General features: G+C 43.0%; 1 protein-coding gene across 1 annotated transcript in view; it reads left to right on the forward strand.

Moving 5' to 3' along the window:
• Nucleotides 1–17,279, forward strand: part of nomo (nodal modulator) — a 29,631-nt gene that overhangs the window by 2,860 nt on the left and 9,492 nt on the right. Inside the window, 31 exon segments of the mRNA XM_047577466.1 lie at nt 25–173; nt 309–464; nt 713–798; nt 889–1,034; nt 1,113–1,260; nt 1,679–1,861; nt 2,055–2,200; nt 2,440–2,554; nt 2,827–2,924; nt 3,556–3,739; nt 3,835–3,965; nt 4,487–4,642; nt 4,734–4,812; nt 4,922–5,113; nt 5,869–5,943; nt 5,945–6,106; nt 6,652–6,741; nt 6,837–6,882; nt 7,019–7,119; nt 7,413–7,519; nt 7,631–7,703; nt 8,952–9,104; nt 9,268–9,405; nt 14,465–14,554; nt 14,649–14,754; nt 14,859–15,009; nt 15,113–15,290; nt 15,460–15,601; nt 15,717–15,848; nt 16,789–16,925; nt 17,022–17,109. Coding sequence (XP_047433422.1) covers nt 25–173; nt 309–464; nt 713–798; nt 889–1,034; nt 1,113–1,260; nt 1,679–1,861; nt 2,055–2,200; nt 2,440–2,554; nt 2,827–2,924; nt 3,556–3,739; nt 3,835–3,965; nt 4,487–4,642; nt 4,734–4,812; nt 4,922–5,113; nt 5,869–5,943; nt 5,945–6,106; nt 6,652–6,741; nt 6,837–6,882; nt 7,019–7,119; nt 7,413–7,519; nt 7,631–7,703; nt 8,952–9,104; nt 9,268–9,405; nt 14,465–14,554; nt 14,649–14,754; nt 14,859–15,009; nt 15,113–15,290; nt 15,460–15,601; nt 15,717–15,848; nt 16,789–16,925; nt 17,022–17,109 — 3,938 coding nt within the window.

A 17,279-nucleotide genomic window follows, 5' to 3' on the forward strand; every position in this document is an offset into this window, starting at 1 on the left:
TCATTTGACTGTGGAACCTGCTAGGACACAGCGCCTTGAAGACGCCAAAGAGTACAGCAGCTGGAGACAGTGGAGGCAGAGCACACGGCGGTATCTGAGGAGGCTGAAGGATGATGCCGAAGAGCTTCTGAGCTCCTTGAAACTGTGGAGGGGAGACATCCATCTGATAGAGGGTGAGAGAATAATAGTGATGGTCGTATGCCGCGCTCAGATACAGTGTCTGTTCAGAACGGTCAACATCAATTAATCCAGTTTGGCCCGGACACAAACCGTTTAGTTCTCCCATCTTTTTCTCTCCCATTCACTAGGGATGTTCGGCACTGGGATCCTGTCGTACTTCTCCTTCCTGCGCTTCCTGGTCGTGCTCAACCTGGCCATCTTCCTGCTCATGTTCAGCTTCGTCATGTTGCCCATCATCATCGCCCCTCATGCTTCGGGAAATATAACCTACAACCAGAATGATGGTGAGAGCGGTGTTTTTAGGGTGCGCTCACAGTAGGCAACCGCGCCGTCGCTTTCCCCCTAAAGTTCAGGTTCTGCGGCTAGTTTGAGTCCACCTGTACCGCGCCTGTGTGCGTCAAGCTTCCCTGGCGTGGCACGGTTGGAAGAGGTGGACTGCGGCACAGAATTATTGCTCATGCATGCACACAAGCTTGAAAAGTTTGGAGCAAGCAAAGATCCTGCATGTTGACCTTACCTTTTACCGCTACAGGTAGTGAGTGCAGCAGCTATCCAAGCAGCACTCGTCGGGGCCTTGTCATCTTTCATGAGCACATCACTGATATGCTCTCGGGTGAAGTAAGTCTACACTTTATGTGTTGAGAGGAAAAAAAAAAAAAAAGTCCAGCCATGATGTTTCTGCACTCACCTGTTGTGCTTGGTCTGCAGGGCTTTCTGGAACAGACCTATCTCTTCTACGGCTACTACAAGGTGGAAAAAATCCATTTCCCACACACGACATACAATTTGGCACTGGCGTACCTGCTCGCCACTGTAGCGTACCTCTTCTTCAGTCTTATCTGGATTGTTAAAAGGTAACTGAAGAGGCAAGCCCACAAGGAAGTGCGTGTATTTAAAGGGAATGGATCTTTTAAGTGTTTCTTTTCTTCTAGGTCTGCCACGGGATTCAAACGGAACCTGATTCAGGATGAGGATCGCTTTCAGAGCTTCTGCAACAAGATCTTTGCCGGCTGGGATTTCTGCATCACCAACATAAACACAGCGAGGCTGAAGAGAAGCAGTTTGCTCTATGAGCTCAGGGTTAGTTTATTATTCTCTGCTTATCTTTCCAGGATTTGCCAAAGGTAAAGCAAGATAGGCCAGACCACTTTACATGCTGAGAGAAATCAGTTCAGTCCTGAAAAATAAGGACATTATGTAAAGTCACCATCAACTTTATCTTTTGAAACAAATGTAAACTGAGTTTGGGAAAGCTTCATCTGAGATAGTTTGATTGGTGTAATCTACAGAATATTTAGCATCTTGTAAGAGTTTTATGCATCTTATTGGATGTTTTTTTCTCTTTTGATGCTACTCTTCTCCCTTTTGTACCGTATTGTTTTGTTAAGAGCTTAGTTAAATAAACATTTTTTTAAATGATTTAAAACACGACCAGTCCTTACATTCCTTTGACTGTTTACCTGCCTTCTTCTAAATTTGCACATTTGTACACCCACAGACGGATTTGGAGGAGGAGAGGATAAAACAGAAAATAGCAGAGCGCACCCGCAAAGAGAAGTGTCGGATTTACCTCCTCCGCCTCATCCTCAACCTTTTTGTCATTGGTGTGCTGGCTGGTTGCTTCTACAGCATTTACGTGGCCACCGCCTTCTCCCAGCAAGTAGAAATTAAGACTAAAAAGGTAATGAAATGCAGCTGATGTGCTCTCTGTTGCACCTTAATGTGTCGTTGAGTGTATAGTGACAATAAAGGCAATGTTATCTCTGTCAGGGGCATGTCACTTAGCTTTCCTCTTTTAGTGTCATTCTTTGGATCCAGAAATATATCTTTTCACTTCTACTCTCTTCTTGTATAATGTCTTTTTTGTTCTCCAGGTGAATTTCTTTGTGGATCTCATCTATGAGTACCTACCTTCAATTGTTATCACCCTGGCCAACTTCATCACCCCAGTCCTGTTCTCAGTTATCATCAACTACGAGGACTACTCTCCTGCCTTTGAGATCCGCTTCACTCTAATGAGGTACAGTAGAAGAACTGACACAGATTATTCTCATCTGATCCCAAATGCGTCCTCAGTGTGTGTTTATTTCCCCCACACCTGTACTTAAAGCCGCCTGCGTCTGTCATCAGATAAAAAAAAAAGTCTGGACACATATATATGTTACACATAAGCAGACATACAACCACAAAGTTGAAGCTGTTGGGCATGTTATTAAGAAAAATAACACCGTCTGTCTTTCTCTCTTCCTTTCCTCATAGGTGTGTCTTCATGCGCTTGACTAGCATTGGAGTTTTGCTTTTCTCTCTCTGGTCTCAAATCACTAAATGTGGAGAAGAAACCTGTAGATGTGGTTACAACCATGTTCTTTATTCCGTAAGTTCTTCTGTTTTCTTGGGATGTAAAATTTGTTGTTTGTTCCTGTACTGGTAAGTGACCATTTTTTGGTCTTAATAAACTCATCTTTACTGGTAAATTAACACTACATTAACTAAGAACCCTAACTCATTTGGAATTTCATGACATCTACGTATGTGTGTGCACTTTTGCTCCACTTTACCTAAACTTTACATGTATACATGATTGAAATGCATTGTTATGGTGTTTTCTAAGTACTGTGTGTGCACCCCTTTCTGTCCTTGTTGCAGTGCTGGGAGACACGTGTGGGTCAGGAAATGTACAAACTGACCATCTTTGACTTCATCATCATGGTTGCAGTGACCATCTTTTTTGAGTTTCCCCGAAAGTAAGACCTCCCTTTCCCAAAGTTGAGACAAAACCTTACAAATGACGTGCTACCAGATTTATGTGCCGACAAGAATTGAATCTGGCTGCCAGGCCAGGCTGTAGTACTACAGTACAGTTTAGATGTCCTTTGACTAAATCTTTCTGTGCCACTACATTTCACAAGTACTAGCTGTAGTTTTCACTCCGCTACATGGATTTGACACGTTTAGTTTCTAGACTTTAATCTTTACGTTTTACGTTAAAAACACAGGTTCATAACAAATTGTTAAAACGTGAATCAGTGATGAATAACAACCCTCTGACTAGGTGAGTTATTAGTCATTTCCCTTTGGAAGGCCCAATCCCTAGATTGGGAAACACTGAAAGTAGCTGACCTCATATAAATTGGTTAAACTGCAGCACTTCCAAACAGATGCTTTTAGTTTTAATGTTGAAGTTAGCTGATAATATTTCTCTTTGCTTAATGTCGGGTCTTATAAGCAGGACTTGTACTGTTGTTTTTACTCACTTTTACTCTTAGTAATGTCCCTTTCAGTGGTATTTGGAATCGTTTTATATGTCCTTCTGAATTTTCTCTGTTAAACAATTTTGAACATTGTCCTTGTTCCTTGTTGCCACGTCCTGCCCAGGCTGTTGGTGAAGTACTGTGACTGTAACCTGGCTAAGTGGTGGGGCCAGCAGGAGTTTGACATCCCTCAGAATGTGCTGGCGATCGTCTACGGTCAGACTATCTGCTGGATCGGCACATTTTACTCCCCCTTGCTGCCTGCCATCTGCACCATCAAATACTTCTTTATCTTCTACATCAAAAAGGTGTGTTTCGGTTTTACAAGGGTCCAGAGCAGGAGTTCTGTCAGTTCAGATATTTTAGCAATGACCAGTTACAGACTTTGCTCTTTGCTCTTTAGGTGTCATTAATACGCAACTGTCGCCCAGCCACGCGTCCATTCCGAGCATCCAGCTCCAACTTCTTCTTCCTCGGCGTGTTGCTGATCGGCCTGGTTCTTGCCTGCGTGCCTGTTGGAGTTAGTGTAGCACAGTGAGTAATGTGTATAGTGCCTTTTAACCTAAGTGCGCCATATAGTATTATGTCTGCAACATTAATAGACATTGATGTCAGAGGTTGATATTTTGACTTTAAGTTAACCCTCAGTGCTGAGACTTTTGTCTTTTTGTCGTCTGGAAGTGAGCGTTAGACTGATTTTCGTCCACTGTCTCCTCTCTACTGAGCAGTGAAGTGCTTTCGTTTTTAGACAGTCATCCTTACTCTGGATGAATCTTCTTTTTTTTTTATCTGGAGCATGAGAAGCTTTCCCGGTTTTCTCTACTAGAGCTTATCCGCACTAGCTGACTTCTACTTCTCTCTGCAGGTCTAGAAATTCCATTGACGGGTGGCAAAACTCATTGCTTCCCGTGTGCTCATTAGCTAAATCAGCATGTGTGAACATGTTTGACGAGGGCTTATGCTCCAACTTTAAATACACGGCAGAAGAACTTTGTTTATGATTTCTGGTTACTAATTGTTATTTATTACTACTGTTACATGCCCTTTCTGCACAGAATTCGTTGTTCCCAGGCTTGTGGGCCATTCGTTAATTTCACCACCTCCTGGGAAGTGCTGCCAGCTACAATATCCCAGCTACCCCATGGAGTCCAAACCTTCCTCTTCACTCTCTCATCAGAGGTCTTTGCGGTCTCCTTCTTTGTCGTTACATGGTGCGTGTTTCAGTCCGCTGTTTTAGCTTTTAACACACTATGTTGTCACTCTGTCTGATGATAATGTTAAACATTTTTTTCCCCCCTCTAGTTTGGCCATGTTTTATGTGATAGCACTTGCTGGAGCTCACAAGAAAGTAATTAAACAACTAAGGGAGCAGCTAGCTATGGTAGGTGTTCCTTAAAATAAACAGACCTTCAATGACTACACTTGATGGATATTTGAGTAAATACCAGATGTACTGAAATCTGTTATTTTGGTGTCATTTTGTTGTTCAGGAGGGCCGTGACAAACGCTTCCTGATCCAGAAGCTGTGCCAGGCTCAGAGGTCTCCGACTCTCAGATCCCCAGTGTCCAAGTCACAGCCTCGTAGCGGCAGCAGGAGCAGCCCCAGCTACCACACCAGCTTCTCTACTAACTTTGATGAGGGAATGGTCCTGACACACCCACCTCCAGACTCCTCCACACATGTGTGAGGCAGGGACCTAATGTTGGAATACGAAACACAAGATTGGACCGATGTACTGCAGTTTTTAACAGTTATCTTTAAGTGTTCATGTTTCACTGTGACGAAACTACAACAACAAACATTGTTGGAGGTTTTCTGGACATGCTGACGCTGCCTTTTCATTGTTCTTTTGTTGACAATCTGAATACTGTAATGTTATTAAGAAGCCTCAGCGTTCAAGTATTGTCATTAAGTGATTGTCAGTTAATTTTTCACTGCTGTATGACCTGACGTTGTTTCCTTCTGAGAAGGACTTGTAAGACCTTTAATCTGTTGGACTTCATAAAACCTCTCATACAGTTATGCACCTTATGTTGCACTCTAATGACAAGCCTTTTTCTACGACTACATATTCTTTGTTTACATTACTGTTTATTCATTGCATTAATATCACGCATCTCTCTAATTGTCTAATAATGCAAAAAAAAAAAAAAAAAACATTTCAGAATTCAAAACTGTTATATTACTATGACAAATATTTAGTCACTTTAAAGTAACATACTTGGTTGGTATGTTACTAATATGAATAATGTTGTTTCAGATTTTTGAGGAAATACTGTGATACTCTGTGATGGTGCCTTTATATGACTGTGGTGACTGCTTTAATAAAACTAAATAACTTGTTATATACGTGGAAATATGTGTACCTTTTGATTTTCTAAGCTCCTCCGAGCCGCCAGGGGTCGCTGCTGACGTCTGTCGGTGGTTCCCTGACAGCGACTCAGCTGGTAGGGGACCGGAACCGGACCAGAGGAAGCGTGCTGTTCCTCGGCAGCGAGAGATCAGTCAGCCAGTCAAAATGTTGAGAATTACGATCCGGGCAGATATGGGCTCGCTTTGGGTTTTGTTCTGTGTCATATATTCGCAGTTCCTGGCCGTATCCTCTGATGACATCGTGGTGGCCTGCGGTGGATTTGTGAAGTCCGACGTTGAGATCAATTACTCTCTGATCGAGGTGAGAGTGCAAACCAGCTAGCTAACAGCCCGGTTATCGTAGTAAGCTAAAGGTTAGGCGGAGTTATGTGCTCCACTGACAGTTTGAATGAAACTACCACAACAGAGGCCCGCTTTGACTCCAGTTTGGCTCTCGTATGCTATTAGTGCTCATTTGCTCTAGTTTAAAGATAATTTAGCTATCTGGTGGTCTGCTAATTTGGATGTTTTAGTTGCGCTACCACAGTTTACCGAAGATAGCACAGCCTAGTAGATTAGCGTCACGTTAATATATGTGTATCATTTGTGGCATTCACGCTTAATCCTAAAATCTGTTAACGAAGAAGATGTGAAATCCTCGCCGCCACCACTACTCCTAATCCCGTCTCATTCATAGACTCCACGGGATTAACCATATGGCTAATTGAAATAGTCAAACTATTGCCACATCGTTTTTTTTCTAACGATAGCAAGATATTTTAACTAATTTACAGCTGAACTTTGCATATAAATGCGACATATTTGTTGTATACTTCATGATCAGTGTGTGTCCTCCTCCTTGCACAGATCAAACTGTACACTAAACAAGGTTCACTGAAATATCAAACGGACTGTGCTCCTATCAATGGTTACTTCATGATCCCCCTCTATGACAAGGTATGAGAGCCACTCGTTTGACTTTTTCCTAAGTAAACATTTTATTGGTGGGCATTCTAACCTGCAGACTTCACTATTTGTGTGTATATACACAGGGTGATTTTGTTTTGAAGATTGAGCCTCCTCTGGGATGGAGCTTTGGTAAGAATATCACACATGCATCCTCACCATCCACAGAGTAATAATCCACAGAGTACTCACTTTGTCAGCTAGAGACTGTTGCTATTAAATGTCTTCTGATCATAATTGTCTCTGTTTGGGATTTGATTGTCTTCAGAGCCTACCAGTGTTGACCTGCATGTGGATGGAGTCACTGACATCTGCACCAAAGAAGAAGACATCAATTTTGTTTTCACGGGTTTCTCTGTTTCTGGAACGGTAAGACTCGTTAAGTGGAAGACTTTCTCTGTTTTAGATGTTGACTCAAAGAGTCAAACAGTGTTGAATTGTGCAAAGTGTGGCCATTTATATCTGAGAAATTTCCCAGAAGTTTTGTAAATGGAAGTAAACTTCTGGGAACTTCTACATTAAAGATAGTGTATACTCAGCCTTAGCTGATGCAGTGGAGATCCTACTGTATATTTTTTTGTTTTGGATGGGTATCAGTAAAGGAATGAATTAGTTTCACACAATGTGATCTTTACGTTCCTAACATACTGTGTGATATTCAGGTTCTGAGTAAGGGCCACCTGTTGGGCCCAGCGGGAGTAGAAGTCAAACTGAGCCAAACGGGATCGGAGGAGAAACTTCAGAGCGTTGTCACACAACCTGGAGGAAAGTAAGTGGCTTCAACCTTTATGTTCAGCTCAGGTTTACAACTGCACTCAGTGGATATATAAAATAGTTTGCTGTCTCAAGACATTTCCTTTTTGTACTCTCACTCACGCAGGTATACCTTCTTCAAAGTACTTCCCGGAAGTTATGGCATCACAGCTTCTCATCCATCTTGGACTCTGGAGCAGGTTGGCATAGTTGTCACTTTAGTTCTTTTATTTTGTTCTTTTTTGGGGGAGGGGCTTGCTGAAAGTGAAAGGTCCACATTTAATCAAAGTCTTTGGAGCTGTGAAGTTATAATTTGTAAACCTATCAAATTAAAACCTCTAATTTTAAGCATTTGATTTTTCTTCATAAAAACATACTTTTCACCTTTTGACACTGAGTCTTAGAGAATGAGTGTTAAATATGTGTTTACTCTACTTTGTTTATAAGCTGTGTATTTTCCATTGACTATTGAAGCTGTCGGCTTAAGATGAGCTGCCCGATTTGCTTTGGCTTCAGGTGCTTTTGCAAGATATGACGAAATCTTCCTATTCATTGTTATCTTCGATTCATCAAGTTGTAACTGTTACACAGTGTGACCTATATAGCGCACAGTAGATTGTGTATAAAGAAGGGAGAATCCTGTCAACGTCACCCATGAGCTCAATGAAAAGTGGTTTTAAAGGCCTGTGCTGATGTGGACAGCGTCCAACTCCAGTTTTAAAAATGGGCAAAGTGGAGTGAGGAGGGCAGGTGAAGCCTAGGCGGACATCTAGTGACGCAGACGCACCATTAATTAATGCTTAACTTTAAACAACTGATTTACTTAAGAATCCGCCCTTTACAGTTGTAATGGATGTGGAAATAAGCCATAAAGACAAAAACTTTTATTATTTTTTTTATTACCGTTTGTGTTTATTCTGCTGTAAAGACATTTTAATTTGTATGTCTGTGGGAGGCAGCCTCTAGTGGTCTTTCTGGAGATTGCAGTTTGTGTTGCTTCATGTCTCAACCCTCAGGTTGCCCATCTGTCAGATTATGAATAGAGTATCATGATTTGAATGCATACTATAGGACTGTACACTAGTGGGTTTGGATTTTGGACCAAAGGTGTTCAGCATGATTAGAATCTATAATGATTTGTAATGATGTGAAGTGATTAAACCTTTGCGAGGGTGCGTGGTATGCTGAACCACGCTGTCACACTTCCCCTTCCTAATAATACCATTAATACGGTGGAGAACGGCTGATCTCGGAGGTCTTTCTAATTCTGTGTCACCTGAGGGCAGGAAACTTCATTATTCATCGACTTGCTCAGCTGATAAGGTTCCTTGTCAGGTTAGCGGGGTTCTAACTAATGATCTCCAGCAGTAATCACACTGCTCCTGACAGGGTCATTATTCCATCCCTCACTGCAACTCACGCTCCCGACCTTTGCCGCCTTCCTATAGAGCACGACCTCGGTGCACGTTTCCAATGCCAATGCCCCGGCCGCCGACCATCTGGTGGTTGCAGGCTACGATGTCTCAGGGGAGGTCCGCAGTGATGGAGAGCCCATGAAAGAGGTCACCTTCCTACTGTACTCGGCCACAGTCAAGAGAGAGGTAAAGCACCATTATTCTTTTTAGGAACGAGACAAGGAAGGAGACAGACGAGAACTTATTTGCATAGTGCCTACTGCGCATTATTTAAAAATACTCACGGTATCTCAATGTGCCTCAGAATGTATTTTTAGTGTCTCAAAGGTGTTTTTGTTGTGATTTCCAGGACATCAGCGGCTGTAACACAACCCCAGTGGAGGGTGCAGATTCTGGGGACAGCTCCCTGCTCTACCTGTGCAGCGCTCTGTCCAGGGACGACGGCATTTTCGTCTTTCCCTCACTGGCCAGCGGCGAGTACACCGTGGTAAACCTTTATGCCATGTCTAATCTCACTGAAAGTTGCCATCCATAACATTTGTGCCTTAGCTGATTTGGCGCCAGCGAGCGTGATTTAATACTCCAGCAGACGGGCCTTGAGCAGAAATACAAGGTGGCCCGTTCTGTTTACTGCTCACGATCGGCCTTTTGCTTCTGCTCATGAGAAACTTTCTCACTTGTGATGCATGACATCAGCGAGACAGAAAAGTCTGTTATGTTTCTATAGAGTCAGCGGTGCTACCAGACTCCGCTCCTCTCCTAATTTATTTCAACTGCTCCTTTTTTGTTCTAAAATCTCAAACACACTGAGTTTCATGCGATGTTTTCACACTAAAAGTCATTATGTATCCAGCAAGACAGCACGTTTGCCTCCTCTCTAACATGGTATGAAAAGAGCAAGCAGTTAATTTGAATATACAACGATCAGACACGACATTATGACCTCTGAGAGTAGAAGTAAATAACAATGACCATCTTGTGACATAAATATGTTTGCTGGGGCTGAGGGTTCAGTTACTTAAGCTGCATTTCCATACACGCCCTCCCTCTACACCGCCCCACACCTCACCACCTTTTTTTAACTAACAAATGTTAGTGCAACATACACAACTCCTGTCTGCTGATCCTGTTATCTACAGTAACACATATTGAAGTGAGTAAAGCAGCTAATCCTCCATTCTCTAGACACAACTTTGTCATCTTTCTGTTCACATGTAGTAATGATCATTGGACTGCTGATCTATTATTACTGTTGTCTCAGGTAATTATTTTCCACACACTGTTGATCTCACAGTTTAGACGAACACACATTCTACGCAGGCGTTTATACACGTAATGGTTTCCTAATAGTTCCAAGCTCCCATGATGCTTTCAACAGCTGATTAATTAATGTCCCAACAAAGGACAGAGGAACTGCTCCTCAAAAAGCAAGCAAGCAAGCAGAGCTCCCCCTGGTGACTGCCTGCAGTGTAGGTCATAAGCTCTGCCTCTATGTTGGTTAGTGTATGGTTCAGAGCCCACATTCATAATAGCCAAGTGCTAATTTAGAAAAAGAAATCAAAACAGATAGACAAAAACAACCTTTGTAGTTGTTACACTCAGTCAGTCAAATGCCACGTTTATGGTAGCTTGGCTGCAGCCATCCACTCTGTTGACACAAGCTGTGAGTGTTAATGTTTTCCGTGACGGTCTATCTAAAGGTCTGACGGGCTGCAAACAACATATTTCCATTCTGATGCTTTAACCAGATGATGCCATGGGAAAAGTGGGTATGCTAATGTGATGATGGAATTTGTAGCTAAATATGGCCACGCTCAGGAATGTTGACGTGGTTGTTTTTCAGATGTGCTACGACAGCTGCACAATTTACAAGTGGCACTCAAATTTACAACAATATAAAACATTGAAAGCCAGCTATTGCTCACATTTATAATGCTAATCTTTGCATCAGTTTCCCTGCACACAACACATGTCCCTGCTTTAATGATTGACCAGAACTTTTTTCATGTTAGCATTTAGTTTATTGAATGGCTGTGGTAGAGTAAAATTTAAAGGTTGCGTCACTAATTGAGAAAGATTGTTGGTATTGGCCAAATAAACCCACCACTCCCTGCAGAAGCCCAGCAGTCTAACTTCACGTAAGCCCATCGTCAAGGCAATGACAACACGGGGTGTAATGTGACTAATGATGCCTTAAGGTCAAACTTTGTGGTTTTGACAAGTGAAGTTGTTTTCACCAAATACAAGGCATTCAAGATGACATGAACCGTGTGTCTTGAGTTTTTAGCTAGGCAGTTGTTGGTTAACAGAAAGCACTGATACCGTTTAGTGAGCAAATGAGCTTAATGTAGGAAATGTAAAGGCAAAAGGATGAAGCTTTTAGGAATATAGTGAAATTACAATTCACCATTCACTTCTGCCATTTTTGGCCAAACCAGCAAACCTCTTGAAGGCAACAGATTAATGCTACCTAGGTAGCAGGTTAAGGAACTTTGCTTCAGTTGCTGTCGCTAAGGTAACACGCAGAAATGACATAAACACTTCTTGGTCGGCTGAAATGGTGATAATAGATGTGCTCTTATTTGCGTTTTTGACGAAACTTAGGAGGAGACCGTAAACGGTTAGCTTAGCAGACATCTAGCAAGAACGTGGAAATTTATCCTTTCAGTAAAGGACCAGCATTGCTTTCTGTTTAGGTATTATACAAATGACTGTGACCACTGGCAAACTGCCAGTTTAGATCCAGCAAATGTAATGATCAATGGAGGAATGAGCGCTAACAACACTATCTTTGTTGTCAGTATGATCGGTTTACAGCTTCCAGGCATCCCATGAATACACCACACCTGTTGTAATTAGTGTTATAGTGCTACTGTAATGTAGCCATTTTTGGCTACTACTGTAATGACTTACAAGTGGGATGTTAAAGTGATCATTGACTGTCGGGAACGAAGTTGAAATGGAAGTTCATATCCAGCTATTATTACTGATAGTGATAAAAGTTGTGGTCTGGGCACCTTTTTGTGAAGATTTTCACTGCTGTCTTGTGTGTTAGCCCCATGACAGACTGGTGACCTGTCCACCGTGTACCCCTGTAGCCCAATGACGCTTGGACAGGCTCCAGCCCCCTGTGACCCTCAAGAGCAGGGGTGCCCAATACTTCGCGTACATCAGGTTCAACTAGTAGATTGCGAAGGTACTGCAGGTAGATCGTGTTAAATGTGGACACAATTCGCCCTGTCTAGGATTCTTTCTTCAGATGGATTGAACCCAGGCAGTGGGCACGTTTGCTCACAGGAAACCATGATGACGAAACCAGGTACATGCTGGCAGAGCTGCTAACGGACATTATGGCGCTCATTACAAAATCAGAGCTGGCACAAGTAACAAGGAGAGGAGTCTATCAAAAGTGATGTCTCAGACACTTTGGAAGAGAAACCTGCTCCAGTATCTCTGACAAGCAGGATTAAGAGCTTCTTCAAAAAGCCACTTCACACAGCGTCACCTCCTGCACCAACACAGATGCCCGACGTTACAGAGGTCACCCCTGTGGACGTCTTTGTGCCTCTAGACACAACATTGGAAGAAATATTTGTGAGCAGCGTTACAGAGAACCTGATTTCCTGGGCCCTTAAAAAGTCCTGCGCTGAGGACCTTCACTGTAGATACCCTAGATACCATGCACCAGCGGCTGTTCAGCAAACTCTGTGGTGAAGTTGAGAGCCAAGGTTTTAACATTAACCTGGACAAGCTGAAGGGTGTGGACAAGACCATTTTGAAAGACATCTGCAAAAAGTTGCACTGCCCCAAATCAGCTTTGTGGACTCCTATGATCTCTCCTATGATGTCTTCCACAAATGGAAGACATCATCGTGTCGTCTTTTAAAAAGCAGTTGAAGAGACAATCGGAAGAACGTGGCATCATCACAGAGTTGTTCGCAGCAATAGGGAGAACTTTCAACAACCCTACAGACACCTTCTCCGTGAGTCAGAGATCAGTGGAGGAGGGGGTTTACCTAAATGTGGAGACACTTCCTGTTCCTGCCTGTTTGTGGGATTACCTTTTCCTCTGCTGGAATCCGCTAGACGGAGACCAGTGGAGCATGAGGACGCCTACGAATAGGTCGGGACTAAGCTCGTATCGTCATTTCAATGGACACCGGTACCTCCTGACAGCTAGAGGGCGAGGGGTCGATTCCGCTGCTGCTGCTGCTGCTGCTGCTTACTTCTCTTCACCTGCTACATGTAACTGCAATAAAAAAAAATGTTTGTATTTCTCTTTATGTCAACAACTTAATAATACTAATATAACTATTTCAAACCATAAATATATACAGTACATACTAGGGCTGCACGATTCTGGAAAAAACGTGAATCACGATTTTTTGCTTTGAATTGAGATCACAAATCTTTGGCACAATTTTTGTTTACAAAATGTTTGTTGCACTGATGAACAAAACAAAAAAAAAACATTCAAATAGTCATTCAAGTTGGTTTGCTGTGCTGCAACGAGGGCAGAACAGATTTTGCAATGCACCTCAGACTGTTTGTCATCGTCTGGCTTAAATCCAAAATACTTCCACACCACCGAACACAAACTTTTTTTTTTGGGCACGAGTTCAGTTTGGGTCTACCACCTGGGGTTTCTTCGCCATCCATTTAACTCTCTTTACCACTGACTTCTCTCTGCTTCTCTCCCTCACTGTTTCCACACACTCAACTGCAGACACTTTACCATAGGTTGAGGGAGCGGTTAGCGGCAGTGCTGCCTTTAGGGGCCCCTGAAAAGAATCTGGGAAGAGTCGGGAGCATTTGTTTGTGATGCCCCTTGTGAAATAAAATGCGTAATAATCGTTGAGTTTCGAAATGACTTAGCAATTTTTTTAACAATTTATCGTGCAGCCCTACTTTGGAGCAGTATAGAGCAGAAACTAAAAAGTACCCTGAAAAGTTTCCCTTTGGCCTCATTCAGCCCACCTTCTAGCAATGGAAATAGAGATAGACCGTGGAAATCCAGCCTAACAACATCCTATTGCCAGACACCATTCTCTGATGAGTCACAACTGTTTTGGAGGCACAGGGGACACATACACAATATTAGGAAGGTGGTCATAATGCTATGTCTGATCGGTGTATGTCAGCAGCCTTGAGAACATACAGTTGTCATAAAATTAAAATTGAGTAATGGCATTAGCAGCAGTCTGAATCCCATCATACTTCCCATAGAAAAGAAGCCTCAGTGATAGATTCACTCTGCTTCACTGAATATTAAGTTAAAAATTAAAATGATGCCCAAATTTTCAACAGCAGATAGACAGTCTGATCGGTGTGTCACACGAAGATGTTGCAGCCATACGACTGTTACACACAGTTGAGGAACTGTTTTCCGTTCCTCAAACCATCTGTATCCAGTCTCCCCTTCTGGTGTTTGAACTTCTTAATTCACATCTTCAATCTACACACTATCTACACACTACATTGAAAAGGATTCTCTTGCGAAATGAATTGTGTAAACTAATGATCCAAACGTGCCTCCTTCCCTTCAGGTTCCCTTTTACAGGGGAGAAAGAATCACGTTTGACGTTGCTCCTTCTAGGATGAATTTCAAGGTGGAGCACAACAGCTTGAAACTAGAGGTAAAGAGTTAATTTATGCCGCCGGTTCTGAACAAATGTCCTGCAAGTGATTACGGCGTCCGATGTAATTGTGCCACCATTGCTCTGTGTGCAGCCCATTTTCCGCGTGATGGGCTTCTCTGTGACGGGCCGCGTCCTCAACAGTGCTGAAGGAGAGGGTGTCGCTGACGCTACAGTCTCCCTCAACAACCAGATCAAAGGTAAACATACATGAAGACTCCCCGTGTATTAAAACTGTGGAAAACACATGTGAGAATAAAGATTTGCCTGTTCTGCATCTTGCTCTGCTGCTCTCTCCTCACAGTTGTCAGCAAGGAGGACGGATCTTTCCGGTTGGAGAACATGACAGCTGGAACCTACACCATCCGCGTCAACAAGGAGCTCATGCTCTTTGAGCCAATCACAGTGAAGATCGCCCCCAACACGCCTCAGCTGCCTGACATCATCACAGCAGGGTAAATATTTTTGAAGCTGATCACAGGAATTTAGCTTCAGAGCTGAGAATCTCAAGCATTGCCGCAGCTCTAACAAGCCTTCCGATCTCTTGGTTGCACACAGGTTCAGTGTGTGTGGTCAGATCTCGGTCAGTCGTCTGCCCGAGGGCATGAAGCAGCAGGGTCGCTACAAGGTCACTCTGACGCATAAGGGACAAGACAAGGCTTCCAGTCGGACCATCGACTCGGATCCTCAGGGAGCCTTCTGCTTTCAGACCAAACCAGGAGACTATAGCGTCCATGTTAGTAAAACTCCAACTACGTTTAGTTATTTACGACATAATTTCATTTGGGTTTTTCCATTCAAACTCGCGTAACATCACAGGGAATCACAACACAGACGAAGAGTCGTTTAGTAGAGTGAGAAGGACCTTCCTCTGGATGACTTTGGTTTCATTTCCACGTGTTTAGGTTTCTCTCCCTGAAGCGGAGGTGAAAGCTGGCCTGGCTCTGCAGCCTCAGTCCTTGGAGGTCTCCCTCGTGGACCGGCCCCTCACAGACCTACTTTTCACCCAGTTCATGGCTTCTGTTTCTGGAAAAGTTTTCTGTCTAGGTAAAGGCCTGCTAATTTGCACCTTGCAGTGTTTTTTAGATCGCAGATTCCTGTGACGGAAATGTAGCTTCAACCCCGACAAAAAAAAGTGTTGTTTCTTGTGTTCTCTGGTTAGCGTCCTGCGATGACCTGTCCGTAACCCTGCAGCCAGTGAGTCGGCAGGGAGAGAGGAGGACGGTGGCTCTGTCGGGCGGCAACGAGATCCTCAGCTTCTCCTTTGACAACGTTTTGCCAGGGAAATACAAAGGTTGTTTATTATTTTATATGCATTTATTCTTTTATTTGCATTAGAGCATAAATGCAAAAGTTGTTGAAAGTTCAAGTTTTTTTCATTATGTGTACACTTCTGCTCAAATTATTCTCCTTTGATTGGAGTGTAACCATGCAGTACTTGCCAGCTTTTGATCATAACTGCACCAGCTTTCAGGAGGCACGCAATTATTCAGCCAGTCTTTACCTTCTGGTGCTGCATCCATCTCGCTCCCTGTTCTATACACACAATCTGTTAGCGTGTCTGCAAGCTATCTGCACACACAGCATCTTTGAGGCAAATGTTTCATTGTACAGTTTTTCCAGACCAGAAGTTTACTTTCCTGGTCGTTTCTTTAAAGGTTAGACAATAGACTGTATAAATATGGATGGAGCGTCAGTATGATTTAAGAGTGGACCCATCCATGACCCGACCGCACTTCTGCCACGTGTTTGTTTAATTAATACTACACTCTGCTTCACCTTTACCAGTTACAAAGAAATGTTGGATTATTCACTGTACTTATTTATTTATTCATTTTTTCCTGCTATCACATCCTTATGGGACCACCTCATCAATCACTTGGCTTGACAACCTGCAGAGATCATAATGTTTCACAGAAAAACTTCACAGAACAATTGTCACTTGAATATGCATCAGTATTATGTTAACTACCTGAAATGACTGAAACCATCCTTGAAAACAAAAATTTGATACGTACTTTCATGTTTTAGTTTGGCCCAAGTCCCATCTATTATCATTTAGGGGGTGGAGCTTCTGAGCTATACTGCAGCCAGCCACCAGGGGGAGCTCTACTTGCTTTGGCTTCACTTTTGTGGACTTGTTCTATCTCTATATTGTCTATCAGTGGGACTTTTACTATTAAGAGCGCGTCACAAATGTAACCTTGAGCTTAAATGTCTTGTCACTCTGTCAGTGAGTATTTCCCACGAGGAGTGGTGTTGGAAACACAAATCTGTGGAAGTTGAAGTTCTGGACTCGGATGCCCTGGGGGTGGAGTTCAGACAGATTGGCTACATCCTGCGCTGCTCCCTCTCCCATGCCATCACTTTGGTTAGTAATCACTCCATTCGCAGCGCGTTTCGTTTCAACTGATACAGTGATCAGTAAGCGCTTGTGATGACCGATCGAATGTGTGTCGCTGCGCAGGAATTCTTCCAAGATGGCAGCAAGCCTGAGAATGTCGGCGTGTACAACCTCTCTAAGGGAGTCAACCGCTTCTGTCTCTCCAAGCCTGGTGAGTTTCATTGTCCTGACCTCTTAATAGCTAAACATAGTATCAATTAGCATATTGAGAGAATATCACCAACTGTTCCCTCGAGTATCGTTGGAGTTCAGTGCTTTGAGCCAAGAGGTGTGTGTCACACTAAATATAAAACTGGAACAAAGTAATTAATCAACTTATAT

The sequence above is a fragment of the Mugil cephalus genome, chromosome 2 (assembly GCF_022458985.1).
Source record: "Mugil cephalus isolate CIBA_MC_2020 chromosome 2, CIBA_Mcephalus_1.1, whole genome shotgun sequence".
Classification (NCBI taxonomy): domain Eukaryota; kingdom Metazoa; phylum Chordata; class Actinopteri; order Mugiliformes; family Mugilidae; genus Mugil; species Mugil cephalus.